This window comes from Culex pipiens, chromosome 2 (assembly GCF_016801865.2).
Source record: "Culex pipiens pallens isolate TS chromosome 2, TS_CPP_V2, whole genome shotgun sequence".
Classification (NCBI taxonomy): Eukaryota; Metazoa; Arthropoda; class Insecta; order Diptera; family Culicidae; genus Culex; species Culex pipiens.
This window is the reverse complement of record NC_068938.1, coordinates 175325078-175347881: the sequence shown is the minus strand read 5'-3', so window position 1 is coordinate 175347881 and position 22804 is coordinate 175325078. Positions and strand designations below refer to the sequence as shown.

The following is a 22804-nucleotide window of genomic DNA, read 5'->3' as shown; positions in this document are numbered from 1 at the left end:
ATGTGTAAAAATGTGTACCTAATGAATATTCATCAAATACTGATGAAAATTTATCATTCTCCGGGGTTCTTTAAGTACCATTGATCGAATTTGATTGACATTTCTGAAAGTTATGCTTTTCCTATGGACCCGCATTATTAAGAATGCTAAATACTTTTCATGACTTTGTGTTGCCAGTGCACAGTGGTCCAGATTGCAAAATTAAGTGGAAAATGGATTTTCCGAAAAATGGTTAAGTTTTGGAGCTTTGGTGTCTTCAGAAGAGTTGTTGCATATGGAAAGGGGCAACTTTTGGTTTGGTTGAAAATTAGGGTGGTTCACGATTAGGGTGATTTTGGAATGATAATTTTACATGGAAACCCAAAATATGACCAAAAATCGATTTTTCGACACTTTGGGTCAATTCTGAGGGCAGATTCAGATTCAGCGGGCAAAATTACATGGAAAAACATATTTTTGGACAATTTTCGAAATTCGTTAGGGTGGTCCCATAAGGTTTTCCCTTGAAAATTAGACTTTTTCAAATGAAGATATCTCGAGTTTAAAGAAAAACACCCCTGAATTTTTTTCAGCGTTTGTAGTGATGGATCTCTTCTTTGAAATGCAGCCTAGTTCTTAAAATTTGGCTTGCGTCTTTTCGAGATATTTAAGTTTTAAATTTGCATCTTTTTTACCTTAAAATCGCTGTAACTTTTGACCCTTAAATCCAAATTGACTTGTCAGATAATAAAAATGTTTGTTTTTTAGAGCTCTAAAAGTGCTCCGAATACCACTTTTCTCTAAAACTTAACCCTGAATTGCCACGTTAAAAAAACTGATTTTTGAAGGTTTGCTCAGATGCTTTCTATATATTTGTCTTAGAAGGCGTAGATTATGAGATAAAATTTTGGTGTCTTGGACAAAGTTGATTGGATTGGCAAGCCCGTCAACTTTCTAGAAGACAAAAAAAATCCCAAAAATATTCCTGTAAAGTTAGATTTCCAAAATCACCCTAATCGTGAACCACCCTAATTTTCAACCAAACCAAAAGTTGCCCCTTTCCATATGCAACAACTCTTTTGAAGACACCAAAGCTCCAAAACTTAACCATTTTTCGGAAAATCCATTTTCCACTTAATTTTGCAATCTGGACCACTGTGCAGTGGCCTCAAGAAATAAGTTTCAAAACACTTTATTCAGCGTTTTCATAACTTTTCTTAAATTTAAGAACAAAAGAAGATTTTTTTTGCTGCAAATAATAAAAATACATCTGTCAACAACACGTCGCAAAACTGTCACGCACCAGCCCCAGATTGTTTCCCATTCTGTCCCCCCACATTAGTACAAGTCATCATCCCCAGGGAAAATTGATTTTCGAACTCCGCGGATCCCGAAAACGCAGAAAACCGCACAAAAAACAGAAGAGTAGGTTGACGTCAACTCAGCACATCACCGAGGTAAATAAATCCATTAAAAAGTCCCGAAACCGAAAACAACAAGTTTACAACGCGGGCCCAGCCTTCCCCTTAATGAATCTAATTACAGCCGCGGTGCGCGCGGTGGGCAAAATATGTTTTCCCGAAGTTGTTGTTTTTCCTACTCAGGAAAGAAAATCGAGTGCTTGAGCACTCTGGTAGAAGGAAAAAAACTCTCGTGTGGTCAGAGGATCCAATTTGTCTCGCGTTTCGGAAAAGTTTGTTTTCTGCTGTTTTTCCTCGCATCAGCAATGATGATGAAGCCAAAGTCCGAAACAGAAAATCAATTAAGTGTGAAAAAATAACACCCTCAACCCCAGAAGAAAAAAAAAATACACGGAGAGAGAAGGAAAATCTGCTCCATCATGGCAGCAGTTCGAGATTTTCCTTCCTTTGAACGATCGAACTCTGGGTTCATCGCACCAACACACTTCTCGACACTGACTTGCGCGAGAGAGCGAGAGAAAGTTTCTCTCGGAAATTTTCCGATCAGCAGGAAATCTGTAAGGGGCTCGTCGCTCAGCTGATTTTTCCTTTTCCGCAAACTTTTCTGCGCTCTCACCAAAAAATCTCCTTCTCACACTCCCTCTTTCCCATCTCTCAGTTTCCATTCTCCCTCTCACTCCATCATTTTCGCCCGCTCTCCCAATTTCTTGGTCACTTTTCCTTTCGCTTTGTTCGGCTCTCTTGCTCACTCTCTCGCGCAAAGCCCCACCAGAAAAGTCAGCTGATTCGCGAGGTCATGCACTGTTGCTTTCTCGCTCGCTCACTCGCTCTCTCGCTCACGGGATTCACTCTCACTCTCATTTTGAAACCTCTCGTCTCTTCGTTATCAGCCGGTTTTTCCGTCAACAGGCAGGCCACCTGAGTGCGAGAAGAAAATAGGGTGAATGTCCCGTGGTTTTCCGTCGCCGTTGACACACCAACACCGACGCGTGGGTGGCCAAAAAAAGGCCGGCTACGGTGGTGTGCGTGGTGCTGGGTGCCATTGGTGGTCATGCGCGATGAAAATCGCGGAAAAAACATCGCAGCGGAAAAAGTTGCACAAGCCATTGGGGGAAATGTGGCCATTGATTGCGATGAAAATGGATTCGTTCGATAATGGGAAGGGGGCAGTGTTGCCGGTAGAAAATAGGGTTCCGTTTGAGGGTGATGTGTTATGTTTATCTATGAAAATTGAAATTTATTTAAATCAATGAAAAATGTTAGAAAATTTTAATTTCCATATTTTAAGATGCATTTTAAACTGAAGTCCGGATTTTCTCCAGTAGCTGAATCATATTTTATGTTGTTTGTTTATTTTTTTATCGTATCAGTTACAGTAGATTACGTCATGATTCGAAATCATTTCATTATTGTTATAGCTGACAAAAAATCATGTAATAGGTTGGAAATGTTGAAATATCATCACGATGTAGTATAAACAGTCAATTTCAAGAGAATGCATGCAAAATATGTCTTTTCTAACCAGTTTTCCTCGGAATTTTGAAATTAAAATGACTTGTTGTGCTTCGAATCCCGGACACAGCTAAAATCTGATTAGAAATCCGGACACTTCTGCTTCGAATTTCGGACACTCGATTTTTCTTATGAATCGCACAAATCGCGGAAATTTTAGATAATTGCATTCTTTAGGTCTCAAATAAGCTGTTAACATCAAAACATTCGATATTTTGTATACAAATTTGCTAGAATTTAAGGAAATCTGAACCATAAATTTCTTGTTTGCCTACCTGGTGCTTCGGAAGCCTGTGAAATATTTCAGTGAAATGTTTCGCATTTTTGGTAAACTTCAATCTTATTTTATTTTATTGTTTTGACATTGACTACAGCGTCCAAACCAATTTGAAATAAAAGTTTATGTTAGATTTCATCAAATTACACAGTTTTGACAATTATTATGCAAACATATACGCAAATAAATGATAAAACGAGATGAGGTGTCCGGGTTTCGAAGCGTCCGGGAATTCGAATCATGACGTTATTTTTTGTTAGAAAAATCGATTATCCAAAAGTGATGGGACTTTTTACAGTATTTTTTTTTTTTACTTTCAACATTCAATTCGAGTTCTGCAACCTTAAAATATAATATTCTTGAATTATAGTCTTAAAATTGTACAGATATTTTTTAATCAAGTTTTAACGATACATATGAAATAACAGGGTGGCTTATTCAGTAAAAAAATCGGGAGTCATTAAAAAGTCGATACTTTGGCAAAATTCACAAAAAAAAAACAGAAGATAGTTGGGAGTTTGTGACTTTTTGTCAAAAAGTCAGAAATTCTTTGCCAATTATTTAGATTTTTTTTTCTATTTCTTATGAACTTCTTGATAATATTTAAATAAATAACGATGTAATACAATTCGTCTTAAACAATTTTTTAATTCAAATTTTCTGTCACTATTTGATTTGATTAATTAAATTTAATTAATTTGCATGGAAACCCATGACTCATATGATGTTTTGATAATTTTCTCTAGATTTCAAACATTCTATAGAGCAATTCCAGCCCAAAACAGGAATTTTTCAGGTACTTTTTTCTCGACCCTCTCCGATTTCAATGAAACTTTGTAGACATGTTATCCTACGCTTATATAAGCCATTTTTGTGTATATGGAGCCAGTTCCACACGATAATGACATTTGAGAAAGGCGTAAGTGTTTTAAATATTTTTGTAATTCGGAATTTAAATATTTATGTATCTCGAAGCCGTTGCATCGTATCAAAAAGTGGTCAAAGACAAACTTGTAGGAAATTTGACGGGCTTTTCGATAAAAATACACTGAAAGAAAAAAACACTCAACTTTTATGAGTTTTTTTGATTTTTAAGTATAAAAGTCAAATTTGAGGGGGAGCCCACGATTTTTTTTCGTTCAAAATTTTTGTGAAGTTAGCCTAAGATGTTACCAAAAGACTCACGAAAAATGCAGGATGGAGCAACTCACCTAAGAAAATACAAATATCATTTACTGAAACTGTTTTTTTTGAAAAGTGCTCTAAACGTCAAAATTTTCAAAAACCGAATACGGGAATCGATTCTCCAGACAATTTTACATAAAAGTCTTCATATTGACTACTGTCCTAAGTCCAATCCTTGTGAAGTTACAGCGGTTTTAAAAATAAAAATGTTGAAAAAATAGGTTTTTTGATGGTTTTTGGCAATTTCTATATGACACACTTGATTTTTCAGTCTCGTAAATATTTTTACCGGAAAGCTCGTCCAATTTCCCATAAGTTTGTCTTTGACCACATTTCAATTGGATGTATGGGCTTACAGATATAAGCTAATTTACTGTCCAGGTTACTATAGTACACTGGAAAAATATGATGGTTTCAGTTATGAGCAATGTAATTAGCTTATATCTGTAAGCTCATACATCCAATTGAAATGTGGTCAAAGACAAAATTGGTCGAGCTTTCCGGTAAAAATATTTACGAGACTGAAAAATCAAGTGTGTCATATAGAAATTGCCAAAAACCATCAAAAAACCTATTTTTTCAACATTTTTATTTTTAAAACCGCTGTAACTTCACAAGAATTGGACTTAGGACAGTAGTCAATATGGAGACTTTTATGTAAAATTGTCTGGAAAATCGATTCCCGTATTCGGTTTTTGAAAATTTTGACGTTTAGAGCACTTTTCGAAAAAACAGTTTCAGTAAATGATTTCTGTATTTTTTTAGGTGAGTTGCTCCATCCTGCATTTTTCGTGAGTCTTTTGGTAACATCTTAGGCTAACTTCACAAAAATTTTGAACGAAAAAAAATCGTGGGCTCCCCCTCAAATTTGACTTTTATACTTAAAAATAAAAAAAACTCATAAAAGTTGAGTGTTTTTTTCTTTCAGTGTATTTTTATCGAAAAGCCCGTCAAATTTCCTACAAGTTTGTCTTTGACCACTTTTTGATACGATGCAACGGCTTCGAGATACAGAAATATTTAAATTCCGAATTACAAAAATATTTAAAACACTTACGCCCTTCTCAAATGTCATTATCGTGTGGAACTGGCTCCATATACACAAAAATGGCTTATATAAGTGAATGATAACATGTCTACAAAGTTTCATTGAAATTGGAGAGGGTCGGGTACAACCGATTCTCTATTTGGCATGGAATTGCTCTATAATTTTTTAAGCCATACACATATCAAATCATATCGGATCATTCAAAATCAAATATCTGATTTAGTTTAGCAGAATAAAATGATATGAGTTGTCTTTCAACAACAACAAAAACGAAAAACAAAATTAGGTTAAATTATTATGAAGGTAGAGCTAAATTTCAACAATTATAACTAGGGTTAAGTTATTATATTTCAATTCCACTTCGAGTTTGGCCATACTTTTAGTACTTTGTATTTCAAAATTTTGAACGAAATTATTTAAATAATTGCTAAATTGTTGATTCCCTTTCACTTTTCAAAATACAGTGGTACAAAATACAGGTAAAGCTTTACTTTTAAAAAACTTAACTATGCATTTATTAAAAAATAATCATCAAAAAAAACGAAACTATTGGCACTACGCCCCCCGGGGCATGGCCTTCCTCTAACGTGGGATTTCTGCTCCAGCGCCTCTGACGAGACAGGAGAAAACGGGACCGACGTTTTACTTCACCATCCGATAGAAGCTCAGTGGATAAGGCGGGAATCGAACCCGCGTCTCATAGCATCATCGGGATCGGCAGCCGAAGCCGCTACCCCTGCGCCACGAGACCCACCTGCGCCACGAGGCCCACCTAATCATCAATCTTTTTTAAATAAATGAGAAAAATCAAGTTTTTTTTTGAAAGCATCTACTGATTGACGAAAACTCAAAGTTGATTTTTTTACAACTTCAATATTTAATTAAGACTTCAAAACCCAATTAGAAGTGTTTTTCATACAAGCTCTTAGATTTTTCAAAAAACTATAGCATAATAATTTCTGCGTCAAAGCGTTCTTTAAATTAAAAATAATATTTTGATTTTATTTTATATTTATGAAGCTTATGTTTTTAAGACTTATTCTTTATTTTTCCCACTAAATTAAAACTATAAGAGCTTCAACCTTTGAAGAATTTTTGAAAAAAGATTAAAGTTTCTATTTTTATTCAAACTGTTCAAAAAATAAAATTGTGATAAAGTTGCCACTCTGAGTAAGCACTAACCGGATAATTCTCCGAAAAGTTTATTCGTTTTTGTAAAATCTAGAGCGAATATTCGGATATCCTTGCAACGATAAAGTTTGGTTTAAACGTTAAACGTTCTGTAGTTGTTCAAAAGTCTTCATATTAGGCAGCTTCTCTCTACACGGTTATTCACTGCCCTAAAGGTTTTTGTTTACTTAAATTTCTAATTTAAATGTTAATTCAATCAATACAATGTTCGGGCTGTAGAACCTACATTTCTGATTAAAACGTTTTAAAATGAATCAATTTATTAACAAATCGACTAAAATGTTTGGCAAAAAAGGGAATCTTCCTTTAAAAAATGCTTCTTAAATTTTAAAAATAATACTCTACCGAATTTAATTTGAAGAACCCATAGAAAAATAAAGAAATTAAAAAGTATTTTTTAGTAAATTAAATTTATTTTAAAACACAAAATAAAATGTTAGGGATACTTGTTGATACTATTGATACATATAAAATCAATGAACCCTTGAATATGGTTATAAAATTCCATTTATTCCTGTGAAACTGGCAACCAACACTCACCTTTCGTTACCCAACAACCCATTCAAAATAAATCCAACTGCATCATGCCCAAAGACGACATCCCATCCAATGCTGTGATCAACAGAAAATCTTCACCATCCCCAAATAAAGCAAATCAAACAAAACACACCGCCAAATTCCGAATTCAACAGTCTATTTTTATTTCTCAAACTCATTAACATTCAATCCAAGACTAGTTTCTTCTAGTGTAGCTTACAGCAAAGGGGTATTATAGAGAGATCAAAGGATGGCACATCGAATCAAACGTGGACGAACTAACTCTTAGTCTTCCTCGTCGGCGATCGGTTGCCTCATCAGCTCGTTGAACAGCACCTGCTGCATTTGGAGCCGCACCTTGAGCTTCACCGGCAGGGGAAGCTGCCGCAGGTAGGGGTGAATGCTCATCAGGAAGTGGTAGTCGTCGTCCTGGGCGGGGGCTCCTCCAGCAGCCGCCACCGTCGAGGACGACGTAGAAGGGGCGTTCTGAGAGCGACGCCGCTTACGACTTTCGAGGTTGATCGGCTGCTGCTGGTGATCGAGTGGATGTTTCGGGGTGATGGTGATCTCGGGCAGGTGCATGGTGTCCGGTTCTTGGAAGTGGTTGAAGTTGAAGTCGGTTTCCGAGGCGGGTTGGCCGTTGGAATCGCCGTTGGATTCGTCACGTTCCTGTTTGACCTCGGAGTTGGCGTGGGAGTGCTCCTGCGGGGAAGGTTCCTCTTGGTTCTGCACGAACTGCATGATTTGATGGAGCTCATCTTGGGCGGATTCGCCGTCCCCTTTTTGGTCCAGTGTTGGGAGGACCTGCTCGCGAAGGAAGGCCAGCTTCCGGTAGTGAACCCACTTGGACACGTAGCGAGCTTCCGGCGGGGAGTAGAATTCCTTTTTGAGCTCCACCCGGAAGTTGTCCCGAAGTCCTTTCCACTTCATCATGAGGAATTTCTCTGGAAAGGAGAATTTCAATGAATTCATTAATTATTGGATAAACTCAACAAGTCATAATTAATTTAGCCATGGCTGGTCATACAGAATAGGCTGAACCTTGAGAAAGGATTTTCTCTTCGTTTTGCAGTCTTCGGAATTGATGAAGGTTATGTTTAGAATTTTCAGAAAAAATAGTTTAATAGTTTATTTTGCTTTTTGATTCCACAAATTGTATTCCCAAAATACGTATTTAATTTTAAATCTTTTTCAAGTCATAAGAATTTTGAGTAAATTCTTAAAATATTAATATTATTGCAATTTATAATATTTTATGAAGGAAAAGCAAACCTGCATAAAATTGTTTCAAACAATTGAAAAAATTCCTACATTTTTAAAGCATCTTACAGTTTCAATTTTGTGCAAAGTGAGTTTTTCTCAGTGTCATTTAATTAGCCCTAACTTTTTAACTCGCAGTATCTCATTAGTTTTTCAATTTATAAAATTAAACTTTTGTGAAACTTTCTGCTCATTTGAATACAAATAATTTGAAAAAAAACAGAAGAAAGAGAAACTGTTGAAGATTTTTAAAGCGGTGGCCATGAATTTTAAATTGAAAGATAAAACATCTTAAGAAAACAAATATTTTTAGTTGGTAGCATTTGACAATTCCAAGTATAAAAAATAAAAGTTTGAAAAATGTTCAATCAGTAATATGGAATTAGGAATTCAATAAATAAATTTTAAAAATTATTCTCATCTTATAATAAGACCGTTGCAAATATATATTTTTTAAGTTTATGTCCCTCGGCTCTGACCAAAGAAGAGAAAGGGGCAAAAAAGTTGAAATTCAAAACCACACTTTCAACATTTGAATGAAAAAAGTGTTTTAAAATGCATTTTACACCAGTCCAGTTGTTTTTCAATAATTAGTTTTCAAAAATTCTAAACACTGTGCGCAGAAAAAATCTTATTTTGCGGTAAAAAAGCAAGCATATTTTTTTTTAATTAAGCCTCTTAAAAAAAGAAAAGATAAGACATGAAGTCGTAAACATAAACTCATAAACAGCAGTACAGTCCAAAATCGATTTTTATTATTATCTTAAATTTGATGGTCCAGCTTAAGAATGACCCATAAACTATTATCCGCGCACCACCAAACCGAAATGCGCATCTCTGATGTTGCGCAAAAAATCCGTTGCGCCGTACAAAAACTGAGTGGTTTGTCAGAAGCGTATACATCAGCCTGAGGCGCAACAGGCTTTGACAGGTTGCGCTCGTATTTTGATTTTTGTCTGCCTTCACAATACTTTTAAGTGATTTAGAATTTGTAAATCCAAGATGGCGGCCATAATGACGGAGATCAATATATCAAAAAAATGCTTTTATTTATTTAAAAGGAAATCAATTTTAAAATCTGAAGCAACACGAGAAAAGGGCGGATAAGCATTTTAATAGCTTGAACTGTTTAGCTTATTCCCAGGCTAACTATAACTTTTTCACAAAACTTGAAGTCGTCTTCAGCTACCTTACACTGCGAGTTTTGTTAAATAGTTACTTGTTGCCTCGGATTTTGCAAAAAAAAATCCAGCTGTCAAAATGCTTTAGCGCCCTTTTCAAATGTTGCTCCAGAAATTTGAGTCTCATACCTCGAATTTGATGTTTAAAGTAAAAAAAAAATGCGATAAAAAATTTTGGTCATGATTCGATTATCCAAAGTCCCATACAAACCTCCGCATAATCGAAACTTCGGATAATCGAGGCTTTGGATAAGGCTTTGAATTTAATTGAAATTGAAGATCTTTCAATAAATTGAAGATTTATATTTTGAAATGCCGTTTTATTTTTTTCCGACTTAACTTTTTTTCTATTTTAAGGAGATATGCTATTAGATCTAATTAATTGAATTTATAAATTAAATTATTTTTAACTTTTTCTTCGAAAGAAACTAAGTTGGTAAAAAATATTTGGTTTTAATCAAAATGTTCAACATTATTCATTAAATTTCAGTTAACTGGACACCCTGTTTTGCTGCTTAATATCACGCCAATGGTCCCCCTTTGATACTCACTGTTCGTTTTCAAGATGGCCTCCAGCTGATCCCAGGTGTCGGCGTACTCCTGCTTGTTGTGCTTGTCGAGCCGGTTGTAGATGACCGGGTAGCGCTTGATGAGCGCGATGAAATCGTCCAGCCGGAAATTGGCAACCGGCCCTGGGTTGAGCGCCCCGCGGGGCATCCGGGTCCAGAGCTTTTCGTAGATTTCACTGCGCGTTTCTGCACTTATCGAGTCCATTTCTTGGCAGGGACGCGGGGATATTGTCGCTGGCCACCGAGAACTAGACGCGTAATAGCGTGTCCGCCGGACTGAACCGAACTAAAAACGCTAAATTTAGAAGCCCCCTTTGAGATGTGTGCATGTGTGGCTGTGTTTGCGTGTGCGAATATTTGCCGGGCTTAATGTGCCAATCTCGCACACAATCACGGAATGCCCGGGAATAAGCCTTCGGTCGCGCCGATTGTCACAGCAAAAATTCCTAGAATGTGCCGTGTTACGAGCCGAAGCTGAATTTATCGGAGAGGACTCCCCGTGGCAGGTTAAGGCTGTGTTGGTGCTCTGCCAGTGTGTGTGCTGCATTATTCGCAAACACGACTCTGGCGCGTATAAGCACAAGCAGTTCGGTTCGGTAAGCACTTGCGAGCTGAGCGCGGATGACAACAACAACAAATTCGCACAGAGAAAAGCCCATCGTGGTGAGAACGAAGTCGACTGAAGGGTAGAAAAATATTTGAAAAAGTCCTGAAAGTAGAATAAATTTATAAATCTTTCTAAGAATTCTAATTGATTGGGAAAAAATAATAGGATCTAGAAACAGTTGTTTCAGTCAAATCTAAAATTAAAAAAAAAAAACACAAAATTCGAAACAAGTTTCAAAAACACCATCATCATGATATCTGGGTTTTTTTTTTTGAAAAGGTCCAATAAACCAAATTTTCAGTTTTTGCTTTTTGGGTGTTTTTTGATACCCCTGGCTCAAGGCGGTTTCAAAAACACCCAAAAAGCAAAAACTGAAAATTTGGTTTATTGGACCTTTTCAAAAAAAAAACTCCTGATATTGTTATCAGCGGCTCCCCCGTCCAAAATAAGCACTTCCACGGCACGATATCGGCCCAGTAGTAGTGGTGAAGACTGAAATAAGGAAGAAGCCAAAAACAAAACAAAAAAATTCTCCGCGGGGCAGCTAACGCTTAGAAATGTTCCCGTTGGTGGATTCGGCGCGCTAGAGCCATGCCATGCTTGTTTCTTTTGGATGCACGAACGGAGCGCGCTCAAACATGTGGTTGCAAAGGCTTGCTTGGATTCGATGAGAGAAAAGCCGGCCGGCGTGAGAGAGAATCGAAATGCCGGTTATTTGGGGATGTTCAGCGAAAATTGGTGCGAGAATATACTTTTTTTAATTCTCATACACTTTGAGCCGTTGCAAATATATTTCAAAATTTATGTTGCCCCAATTCATTTTACAGCAGTCCCATTATTTTGTCCCGTTTTCGAAATATCCAAATAAAACATTTTTTTTCGCGGAATTTTGCAGTGCTGTGCATCGCGATCTAAAAAAACATATTTGAGCCTGTGTTCAGTTAATTAAATTTGAATTTCCATAAACATTTTGAAATAAAAAAATGCCTTCCTGACTAGATCCACTTAAAAAAAAATATTTGCAACGGCCTAAGGGACTATCCATAAACCACGTGGACTCTTTTTTAAATCTGCACACTAAATCAGGGACGCAATACTCGGTAAAAAATTTACCGAAATTACCCTGTAAAAATCAAATTTTACTGAGCTGTCAGTTGAATTTAGGAAAAATACTGAACTACGGTAAAAAAAATCGCTGAAAGTACCGTACTTCAGTACTTATTTCACTGAGCTACTCAGTGAACCCTAGTTCCCGGTAAATTATTGGTACTCGGTAATTTAATTACCGAGTACTCAGCTAATAACCATGTGTTTTACTGAAAGCTCAGTAAAGTTTTACCGAGTCTCTCAGTTGAAACTTATGTCATTTTGTAGCTGTCATTTTTTTTTGTATTTGGTCGCTGTTGTCGGACATTTCTCTGAGTACATTCAGAAAAAAAGTAATTTTAAACTATAAATTGTGACAAAATAACAGGTATGTGTCTTTTTATTTGAGAAAATTAAATTATTTACTATTTAGAATAATCATTTTTCTTTCAGCTCACGTCGAAGCTTCATCTTTTGAACCGTTTAAGAAGTAGCTGGTTTATGTCGTCATTTTTACTAATAATCGAGAAAAAATAAGTTGTGATGTTATTGTGAATGTACATAGCTATTGTTTGTGAATAAATTTGGTCATCTTTTTGAATAAATAAAAGGAAAATAAATTTAATCCATAAAAAACCATTACCGTAAGCACCGTAAAAATTCAGAATATGTACCGAGCAACCGGTAATTTTTTACCGAGGTCCTCTGTAAAAGTTCAAACCAGCTGTTAGATTAGCGTTTACTGAGCTCTCGGTAGTTTAAACTTTTACCGAGCTGAGTACCGAGCACTCGGCTGTTGAGATTTCGGTAAAAATTTTACCGAGTACGGTAGAAAAATCTAAGTGTGTGAGTCAAGGGAATGATGGGACGAGAGGAATAACAAATCCGCTTAAGGTGAAGCCGTTGATCATTTTCGATAAAAAATAATTATCACTCTAAAATGCTCTGTATCTCATTAAATTTTAAGAATTTCTGCACCAAAATGAATCAGTATGTGCCGGTTGTTGCCTTCTTGAAGCCATTGAAGGAATTTTTGATCTAAATCAATTGTGCTTCAAAATTTATATAATTTTGTGTTACAGTCATTGACGTCCTAGTTGGCAATCATTGATAAATGATGATTTCCATAACATCGCAAGGAATGGGATTACCGTTACCAAAATGAATCAGTATGTGTTGGGTAGTATTCTAAAAAACTTGTAGAAGAAATTTTGTCAAAATATTGATTGGGGCGCAAAATTTATATCTTTGAACGAAAAATCATGGCAATGATGGAAGTCTTCACGTTAAATAATTTCAAGATTGTTCAGGTGTAAACCAAAAAATCGATCAAAAGTTAAAGTGTATGGAAAGGCTATTAACTGCTCATTTAGTTGTCGGTGTACAAGACGCCGTACTATTTTACCATTTTCTTGCGTATATTTAATTTTGCAGCCCAAAACCAGTAATTGAGCTGAAAAAATAAGAATTATTTTCAAATTTTCTTGTTTTTGATTTGTGTGCACCAACGTCAAATACCAAGAATGTTTACTTTTTACTCTTTGGTCTGGCAGATTTGGTCTGACAGCTTTGTCATGGTTTAGGAAACAGCACCTTCCTGGTAATAATAGAAAAAACGTTACTTAATCCACCTTTATGTGGTTGGTGCCTTCCTCTCATTTATAGAGTGATTACAATCCCCTAAAGAAAGTGTCCGCATGTTTATGGATCTCCCCTAACGTGGTCGCAGCACCTAAGAGGTCCTAATAAAAATAAGTGATGAGTAAAAAAACAGACTACCTACAGACTTTTTGTCAAGATTATACAGACACGGCCTTTGAGGAAAATGGCATCCCTCTTCACGCCTTTTTCGTGGCGATCAGACCCGACCAGTTGAGGTTATGTGAATTCAGACCATTTTTTAAACTGCTTGTAATATAAGATAGGTAAGTCAGATCTTAAAAATTCTTACTCCACCTAAAAGGTCTTCTCATATGCTTTCTAAAATATATGAAAAAAACACCCTTTTTATCATAATTTTAATTTAATACAGTTTTTTTAACATAACTCTTTAAATACATGATAAAACTGCATGAATTTAAATAGCAACTTAGGGGACGTTAAGACTGATCGATTAAAACCATTCCGGCCAAAATCGGTTGAGCCTGTGACGAGATATTCCAGTGACATTGATTTGGTACACATGTCTACATACAGCCAAACACACAGACATTTGCTCAGCTGGTTATTCTGAGTCGATATGTACAAATGAAGGTAGGTCTAGGAGGTCTAATTAAAAAGTTCATTTTTCGAGTGATTTTATAGCCTTTCCTCAGTAAGGTGAGGAAGGCAAAAAGAACATTAGGGACATCCTTCGGATTGATTAATCAGGCAAAAAATAAGTATATGTGCCAATTTTGAGCCAAATCAGTTAAGGTTTTGAGGTCGCTGTTGAGCGTTAAAGTTTGTATAGGAAAAATCGCGAAAATGTATAGGTGAAAACAATGATTCAGGATTTCGTCGACAAGTGGCGCATGTGTGTCCAACTGTGAAATTCTTGTAAGATATTCAATTCCCTACAACTTTGTCGAAGAGTACAAAACGATCCGAGTTGATCCACTTAAGAGGTTTTTGTTCAAAGAGTTTTTTTTTGGAAAAGCTACTAAAGAAAAGTAACTTACCTTGGTCATCCAGAATCTCAGATTTCAATCCGAAATCAGAACAACTAATCGCACGTCATAAGTGAATGCCGAGTCTCAAAAAAATATTAGTCATACTGTCGAATTCTCTACCGAGCTACGTAGCCCAGTGGTAACGCTTCCGCCTCGTAAGCGGTAGACCGGGGTTCAAATCCTGGCTCGGACCTACACAACTGGCGATTTTCCCTTCCGAAATCGATTGCTTAGTAAAGGGAAGGTAGTGTATCGTCGCAAGCTGGACCCTTATCACGACACCTTAGGGAGGCGACCTATGGAATGTTAACATTAACATTAAGTTGATAATGAAATTGCCACTGAATCCGCTTTCTAAATGCTCTCAGGAATGGGAAAGATTTACTTTTTTGTCGAATTCTCGGTGAAAAAGGACAGCACAAATAAGTTGTGATGTTCTGCTGAGCTCGAATATCAATTATGAGTGTGTAATATATAAGAAAACATCGATATATGCGACCCAGACAGAAAAGGGATGTTATTAATAATGTAACAAATTCAATTTTATTTTCTCTGCTTATTAAACTAATTCAATTCTTCCGTAACAAATAACAATGGTGTAAATTCAGATTAATACATATTCATGGATGAAATTCAACACTTCTCCGATTTATCCTCCCTAAACCAACTATTCCACATCCTCCATAGCCTCTGCAATCAACTGTTGCATCTTAATCCTAATCGCCAGGTTCCGTTTCGTGTTCAACTGCTGCATGAACGGATGCAAACTCATCAAAAAGTTATAGTCTGAATCGGTCGCGAATCCACCCTCAAACGGTTTCCGCTCGCCACCCTCCGTCGGTTCCGTCTTGATGCGAGCCCTCAGCTTGTTCTTGAACGTCACCTCGCCAAACAGGTGCGACGGCAACTCAATGACATCCCGATTGCCCGGGGTCACCTCCACCACCTCGATGTCGTCGTCCGCCGGATCTGCCTCGACCGTTTCGTACGCCTCCACCACGGTCAACTCGTCCGAATCGTGGCCGCCGTTCTCCACCACGGCATCCCTCGGAATCGTAAGGTACTTGAGGCGCTTCCGGCTCAAGCACATCGCTTCTCCTTCGTCACTTTCGCCCTGTGAGGTAAGTTCCGCCGATTCGTTGAGCTGGCTGGCCGAGTCCGGGTCGGCGGTGAATTTCCACGATTCGGCGTCGCCCCCTCCCAGTTTGGCGCCCAGTTCCGGCGACAGGTAGCACTCGCGGGTGCGGAAATGTCCCAGCAGGAAGGACATCCGATCGAACAGAGGCCAGCTGGAGGTGGTCAGTTCGCCGTCCTCCATGCGCTTTACCTCGCGCCGGAAGCTGTCCCGCAGTGTCTTCCAGCGAACTTTGAGCGATGCAACTGCAATGGAGAGGGTCATTGGTGCGAAAATTAAAATTTTATTCTTTTTTCAAGTGAGCAATGTCAAAACTAACGAAACTGTCGAAATTGACATATATTGTACAGTACATGTTCGGTAACTGGGTGTTGTTTAACTGTCTACATCCAGTTAAAAAGCAGACAAACGTCAAAAAACAATAACAAAGCACAATGATCGAGAGAACAGTGGATGCAAAACTTATTACATATTATTAAATAAAATAGTAGTTTATACTACAAGTTGCGAAAACAAGATATTTTCAGCACGAGTCGATAATTAACATTCCAACGCCACAAAAGTTGAAACGGTAACTTCAACTCGCTGGTTCTCGGGTATAACTCACCCAATCAAGACGATTTTTTTCCAGTGATTTGTTAGGATGTCTAGATGATCCTAGAACTTTGCAGAACTCAATTTGATCAAATCTGTAAGTTTTTTGCGATCAAAAACATCGTTCTAACTTTTTTTCGCGTGTAAAAAAAATCGCCAGAAAATCAGCGGAGGCATTCTTTTTACAGATTTGATCAAATCAAGTTCTGCAATTTTTTTGGATTATCTAGACATTCTTACAAATCCCTGTAAACAAGAATCGTCCCGGTTGGTTAAGTTATGCCAGCGCACACTGGGCGAAATGGAACCCAGAATCGGACTTAATTGAACGCGGCTGGTTCCCTGGTATGAAAACTAGTATCTCTTATGTAAAACAATCCTGGAAATCCAACGCACGAACTGAAAACGGCTGTTTATTCTGCGCCTGGGAAATTGGCCCAAAACAGATTCTTCAGTGCTTCAGTGCTGAAGAGTAAACACTGGTATTGAAAGGTATTGATTTTCAAATCTGTTATTTTTGGTAGTTAAAAGTAGGCCGTTGCGTTTCCCCAGAAGGACAGGAAAAACTGACAGTTTCAGTTTTCATAAAATTTATTTCCAATGATAATTAAAGGCATGCTCTGGAACTGTTGTTGATTATGTTTAATTTTACATTTTTCATTAAAAATCTCTGGCCCTCGTCATTTTTCTGTCAGCCCAGTTTACGAGCAGAATTCGAAAACTGGGTGACGTTCTCAGCCCAGTTACCGAACAAATAATATAATAAGACACATAAAAAATACTTTCAATTGAAATGTGTCAAAAGGCAAACTTTATTTGATATTAACACTGATTGGAATTTGGACAATGGTCAATAAAGAAATTTTTTAGGTTAAATTGTCTGAAAAATCGATTCCGTTCGATTTTTACAAATTTTGACGATTCAACCACTTAAAAACAGTATTCAAAAATTATCTTTGTATTTTTCGTGAGGCTTCTTGCAACATCTTAGGCTATCCCCACAAAAAATAAAACCAAAAAAATCGTGGACTCACCTTAAAATTTGACTATTTGTCTTAATAATCAAAACTCAAAAATGGAATAAAAAGTATCTGAAAAAAACTGATTTTGCTTATTCAGTCCGGACTCGATTATTCGTAAGCATTGGTAAAATTTCACTTCGGATAATCGAATCATCAAAATAAAAATTTTCATTGTCTTATTTTTGACTGTTGAGCTTTAGTGCTGAATTTTCTAAGCAGGATTTTTTTTAATAATAAAAGAACAAACTTGTTCTGTCATTCTTTACAAAAATATTTCGCCAGAAAAAAATACCACGCGTTCTAGCATTCCACATTTTCCCAAAAATATTTGCATTGGCCTAAACTCAGCTAAATTATTCCATTTGGATCACCAGCTTTCGGGTTTCAAAAACAAATTGCTAAGAAAATTGAAAAAAAAGTACAGAGATTTTTCTTAACTCAGTTCTCAGTTCTTTGATTTTGTGTGTATTCAAATCGTTATACACGGAAATAATCAATTCTCGAAATCGTGAATTAAATTCACGAATGCGAGAACCACGAAGGAATATATTCACTAGGGTGGGTACGGATTTTGAAAAGTTCTCAGATCAAGTTCTGGTGTGGTTCCCCTTGTAGGGCATACCCAAAGGGACTCTCACACCAAATTTCAGCTCATTTGGTTGAAAACTGGCTTGTCTCAAGCGGGTTCAATTTTACATGGAAATTACTATGGGAAATTTTGAATTTTCGTTCATTCGCTTCTACAGGCCTGGGGAAAACATGTAGAAACTTCTAGGATGGCCAGAAATGAGCGGAATCGTCTGGAGAACAACTTTCCCTAAGAGACCAGGTCGATTCGTTCAACCCCCATCGAGCTCAACGGCAATACATCCGGGGTTTTCGGAACCAACGGTTTTCCCCAGAAAAGCAACAAATTTTCCTTAGCATGCTATGAATGCTTGATGAAAACCGCGACGCCACATGTCAAACAGCTACCACGTGATTGTAAAATTTGCACCATAACATTTTTTTTCTTAGTTGGAGGTTTAGAATACAGTTAAATAGTATCAGGATCACCATAAATTTTAATTCTATGGTTCAAAAAGTAATAAAAAGTAATTTTTTATAGGCGATGCTAGTCCACGTGGTAACTGTTTGACATGTGGCGTCGCGGTGTTCATCAAGCATTCATAGCATGCTAAGGAAAATTTGTTGCTTTTCTGGGGAAAACCGTTGGTTCCGAAAACCCCGGATGTATTGCCGTTGAGCTCGATGGGGGTTGAACGAATCGACCTGGTCTCTTAGGAAAAGTTGTTCTCCAGACGATTCCGCTCATTGCTGGCCATCCTAGAAGTTTCTACATGTTTTCCCCAGGCCTGTAGGAGCGAATGAACGAAAATTCAAAATTTTCCATAGTAATTTCCATGTAAAATTGAACCCGCTTGAGACAAGCCAGTTTTCAACCAAATGAGCTGAAATTTGGTGTGAGAGTCCCTTTGGGTATGCCCTACAAGGGGAACCACACCAGAACTTGATCTGAGAACTTTTTAAAATCCGTACCCACCCTAATATTCACGTTTATAGTGCAAATGCACCATACTCATGAATAAATTACTTCGTGGTTCTTACTTTCGTGAACTAAATTCACGTCTACGAGAATTGATTTTTTTTCTGTGTATATTTTTCTTTAAATTATTCGAAAATGCCTAATAATCTTATTATTGATCATAATTTTGTTTAAACATCCTTTGAACAGAACATCTCGGCGAAATACGCCTGAACATTTCTCACAAAAACGCAATCGTTTACTCACCCCTAGACTCACCCCCTTTTAGCACGCTCTTTCTACACACTTTCGATTTTTTTTATCGAAATCTAAGCAAACAATAAAAATACCAAGAACAAAAAGAGCTCACATCAAGACACCACAAACCATTTCAGTTGACCTATGCAAAACACACAAACCCCGGTGCGCAAGCACTTCTTCCACACTATTTTACAGTCTAGAGTGGTAGTGCAACAAGCTTAAAAGGGGACGATTACACGCAAACAGTCATGTACGCGCTTGACGCAAAGAAAAACAAACGATCGTTCCTTCGTGAGTCATGTGCGCGCCACCAACCACGTGGAGTAACCGACCGCGAATTACGTAACGGCTTGTTCTTGTTAATGTTTTCAGTGGTTGCGTTACGCAATCTCCGGACACTCACCGTCGGTGGCCTTGAACGCCTTGCGGATCTCTTCCCAGCCGCGGTGCGCAACCTGGACGCGCTGCCGGAGATGCTTCCGGTGCCAGAGGGCCGGCCGGGCCCGGACGCAGTCGATCAGCTTCAGCGTGTCCTCGCTAATGTGGTGCTGCTTGGCGGAAGCTGTGCCATTGGCCGGAGAAGACGGTCCGGCGATGATGGCCGGCGTAACCGATAAGGAACCTCCGCCGGCGACCGCAATCGACGCCTGGCCGGCAAGACCCGGCACGACGGCGGCAGCCACGGCAGTGGCCGCAATCGGAGGCGCCATCCCGGTGTCACTTAACCTCACTTTTTCCTTCTTTACTCTTCACTATTGTTTACCGTGGATCCGTCCGGCTTGCAATCGCGCAATAGCGACACTGGCGTAGATTATTGCGCTGCGCAAGATTCTCGCGGCGCGGTGGAACTTTTTTTTGCGATGAGGCGCAAAACGCCTCAACCGGCGATGACGCGCGCGCGCTCTCTCACACACTAAGACGACGGAGCGTGTTTTTTTGCCCTTACTTGAGTTAGTATACGGTTAGTACGCCTCGCGGTTGGATTAGAACTCCTCTGGTAAACACGACTGAGCTGGGGCGTTCGTGCGCGGTTGGTTGATCGACGGCAAATGTCTGCAGTAGGAGAGGGTGGTCTATTGTTGGCTTTGAAGAATATCGGTGGAAACTTTTCAACTTCAATTAAACCAAAAGTGTCACTTGTGGTTTTGTGTGCTTTAATATTCTAATCTAATCTAATCTAATCTAATCTAATCGAACACAAGCGCAGCCAGTCCGAAGAAAGCATCCGGGAAGAACTTATGGTTAGATTACGCTTCAAGTGCTTTAATATTCAGTTCCCTGAGAAATTAATTAAATCAACAGCACAATGTTAATGGAAAACTTATCAAAGTTGAAATATTAATTTGATTTTGGTTAGCCGCGATTAATTTTCTTGAAATAATTCGTTGGCGTTGAACCACAGACAAACAGACGTGACTCTCCATACAAATTATTTTTTAAATCCATCGTCCTTCATCAAACCACCAAATCACGGCGACGCCAGCGCTGCCTGGTGAGCTTATGCCGAAGCGCAGCCCAAACACACCAATACAAACCCATTACTGTCATGTGTCATGTCAGTGTATGCGTGAAACAATCAAGCCTTAACGATTGTAAACATCAATAGCTGTTTCGAAATAATATTGTTGTTGCTGATCATCAGTAACAAAATCAAAATAAATAAATCAAGACCGACGGCCGAAAATGACGGTGGGTCTGTTCCACGTTCGGTTCCGTTTCCAATGGCAGAACCTCATGAGGCAAATCATGCGGCAGCACCTGCAGCGATGCAAGACAACACAATGCCAGAGCAGAGACCACACCACTGGTCATCCCCGTTGCTTGCATGTTCCGTCTAAGATTCCTCCTCCACCGAAAACATGAACCATTACACCTGACACCATCATCAACAAGATATCCCGGTCACGAAAACACCAGTAGTGGCCGCCGGAATAGGAAAATCCAATTCAAATCTAACGGAATTGATCCCCACGATGGGCGTTTGGAAACATCTGCGGGTAACGTGTCCACGGCGCAATTAAGTTGCCAGCCAACAAAACCAAATGGGTCGAATGAGACGAAAAAAGTCACGAAGAGTGGCTCACGATCGACGCAATATCGTCAAAATGCCAAAAGGACGACCAGCAGCAGCAATCCACCAAGGATAAGCAGGTTGCTCCGAAGGAGATGACTCCACCACAGGATCCGGCTTTCTCCACAGTAGCGGGCGCCTCAGCAGCAGCCTCGACTTCGGCAGGCAGTGGAGCAGGTCTATCTGGTTAATAGTGGGGTAAAAGGTATGCCCTCGCTAGTCAGCCGCTCATCTGACTCTGGCCGAAACTCCCCCAAATCCTGGATAGTGGATCACCGTTGGAATTTTTGAATTTCATAATATTTTTTTTTTGTTTTCATTTGCTGCCTCACACGTGCTCACGCTCAACTTTAAAACAAAAAAAACACGCATCACACACACTGAGAAAAGACGGGCAAGCTTTCACGACAGCAGCGCCATCAGTGCCGGGTGAGTGGATGCCGAAACAAAATTGAATTTGATTAAACCGTTTTTGGAGGACGATGGTTCGGCACTCGAGTGTCCCGTCTGTTTGTCTGTGGTTGAACTGTCAAAAATTGAATTGAAAAACTGGATACTTTTCTAATCAAATCAACAATGCTACTTAAATACACAATATGTATTGGAAACATTTCAAGCAAAACAATGTAAATGGGCCAATGTCGAGGTGTAAACAAAGAGTCTATTCCTCTCATGTCAGTTAATGTTTACATTTGAATCGAGCAGGATAGAATCTTTGTTTACTCATCAGCATTTCGTCGCCGTCGTGCTAACTTGTCGTACGTGCATTTTGGGCCAAATTGAGTTAAAAACGCCATCTTGTGCAGCTCACAATGCCTCATCTTTTGACCTTCACAGATCCCCAAAATTCGATTTCAATCCTGAGATATTCAATGAAAACCAAAAAAGCTCCGAAAATTTTTGTCACTTTTCATATGAAAGTAGTTTCAATCTTATCGTGCTATCTTGTCACTCCCTGAAAATTAATGTAAGTGCGACAAAGGGCAAAGGGATTTCAGGTCAGGATGCGTTTGACGCACGTACAAGTTAGACTACTGTAAACATTTGTAATTCTAACTCGGGACTCCAGCAACCAACTTCAACCAAACTTCGGGACAATGCACAGAATGGTCAGCCAAACAAAATGTGTTTGTTATTGTTTACAATGTGTGCTTTCGTTTTTGTTTATTCAAGGTCAAACATTGAAACGCGTTTTTCTCGGAACGTCAAAATGGCGGGTGCGACAAGATAGCACGACGACGTCGATTTGCCTAATTATATTGTTTTGCTTGATTTATTGCAAACATTTATATCATTTCTTTTCTGTGTCTTAAAATTGGTATGATCTATGCAAAAATAAACACCAAATTCAAATCAAACTTTATTCCGCTAGAAACGTGATCAAAAAGTTTAATTAGGACACTCTCCCCTTTTAGTAGCGACGCGCGCGCACCAACACGTCCAACCAAATAAATAGTGGTGTTGTGGCGCGAAGCGTTCTATCGGCGCACGCAAAGTTGCAGTGGACACAAAAAGAGGCAACAAACACTTGGCGTTCTTTTTGTTGTTGACGGTGGTTGTCCGTGTGAGAATAGAGATTAACGCATCGTGGGTTAATACGCACGCACCGCACAGCTACGATTAGAACCAGGCAATCCGCAATTTTCTGACAGTTGCAATTACTTGTCAAGTATAGGACATTTTATAGGCGAA

The 22804-nt window shown here is 38.4% G+C and overlaps 2 protein-coding genes across 4 annotated transcripts; both read right to left on the bottom strand.

The window, feature by feature from the left end:
• Positions 1-7290: 7290 nt before the first annotated feature.
• LOC120418197 (uncharacterized) lies at positions 7291-20077 on the bottom strand. 2 transcript variants are annotated; one of them, XM_039580505.2, is made up of 3 exons: positions 19445-19583; positions 10143-10455; positions 7291-8094 (listed from the first exon to the last, which is right to left on the bottom strand). In XM_039580505.2, the coding sequence occupies exons 2-3, from the start codon at positions 10363-10365 to the stop codon at positions 7436-7438; spliced, it is 882 nt and encodes a 293-aa protein (XP_039436439.1). In that variant the 5' UTR covers positions 10366-10455; positions 19445-19583; the 3' UTR covers positions 7291-7435. The 2 variants fall into 2 exon arrangements, with proteins under 2 accessions (XP_039436439.1, XP_039436438.1); XM_039580504.2 differs by lacking the exon at positions 10143-10455 and having other exon boundaries at positions 19445-20077.
• On the bottom strand, positions 15029-19407 carry LOC120418199 (uncharacterized). Of its 2 annotated transcripts, none has more exons than XM_039580506.2 (2): positions 19048-19407; positions 15029-15884 (listed from the first exon to the last, which is right to left on the bottom strand). In XM_039580506.2, exon 2 carries the CDS (start codon positions 15820-15822, stop codon positions 15172-15174), a length of 651 nt encoding a protein of 216 aa, XP_039436440.1. In that variant the 5' UTR covers positions 15823-15884; positions 19048-19407; the 3' UTR covers positions 15029-15171. The 2 variants fall into 2 exon arrangements, with proteins under 2 accessions (XP_039436440.1, XP_039436441.1); XM_039580507.2 differs by having other exon boundaries at positions 19060-19407.
• Positions 20078-22804: the final 2727 nt, after the last annotated feature.

Bases quoted from the DNA above. Each gene is read 5' to 3' on its own strand.
- LOC120418199 (XM_039580506.2), bottom strand. From the start codon at position 15,822: ATGGAGGACGGCGAACTGACCACCTCCAGCTGGCCTCTGTTCGATCGG.
- LOC120418197 (XM_039580504.2), bottom strand. From the start codon at position 19,751: ATGGCGCCTCCGATTGCGGCCACTGCCGTGGCTGCCGCCGTCGTGCCG. The intron at 8,095-19,444 runs GTGAGTGTCCGG...TCTCCTTTCCAG, and splicing joins GGCGTTCAAGGCCACCGACG to AGAAATTCCTCATGATGAAG.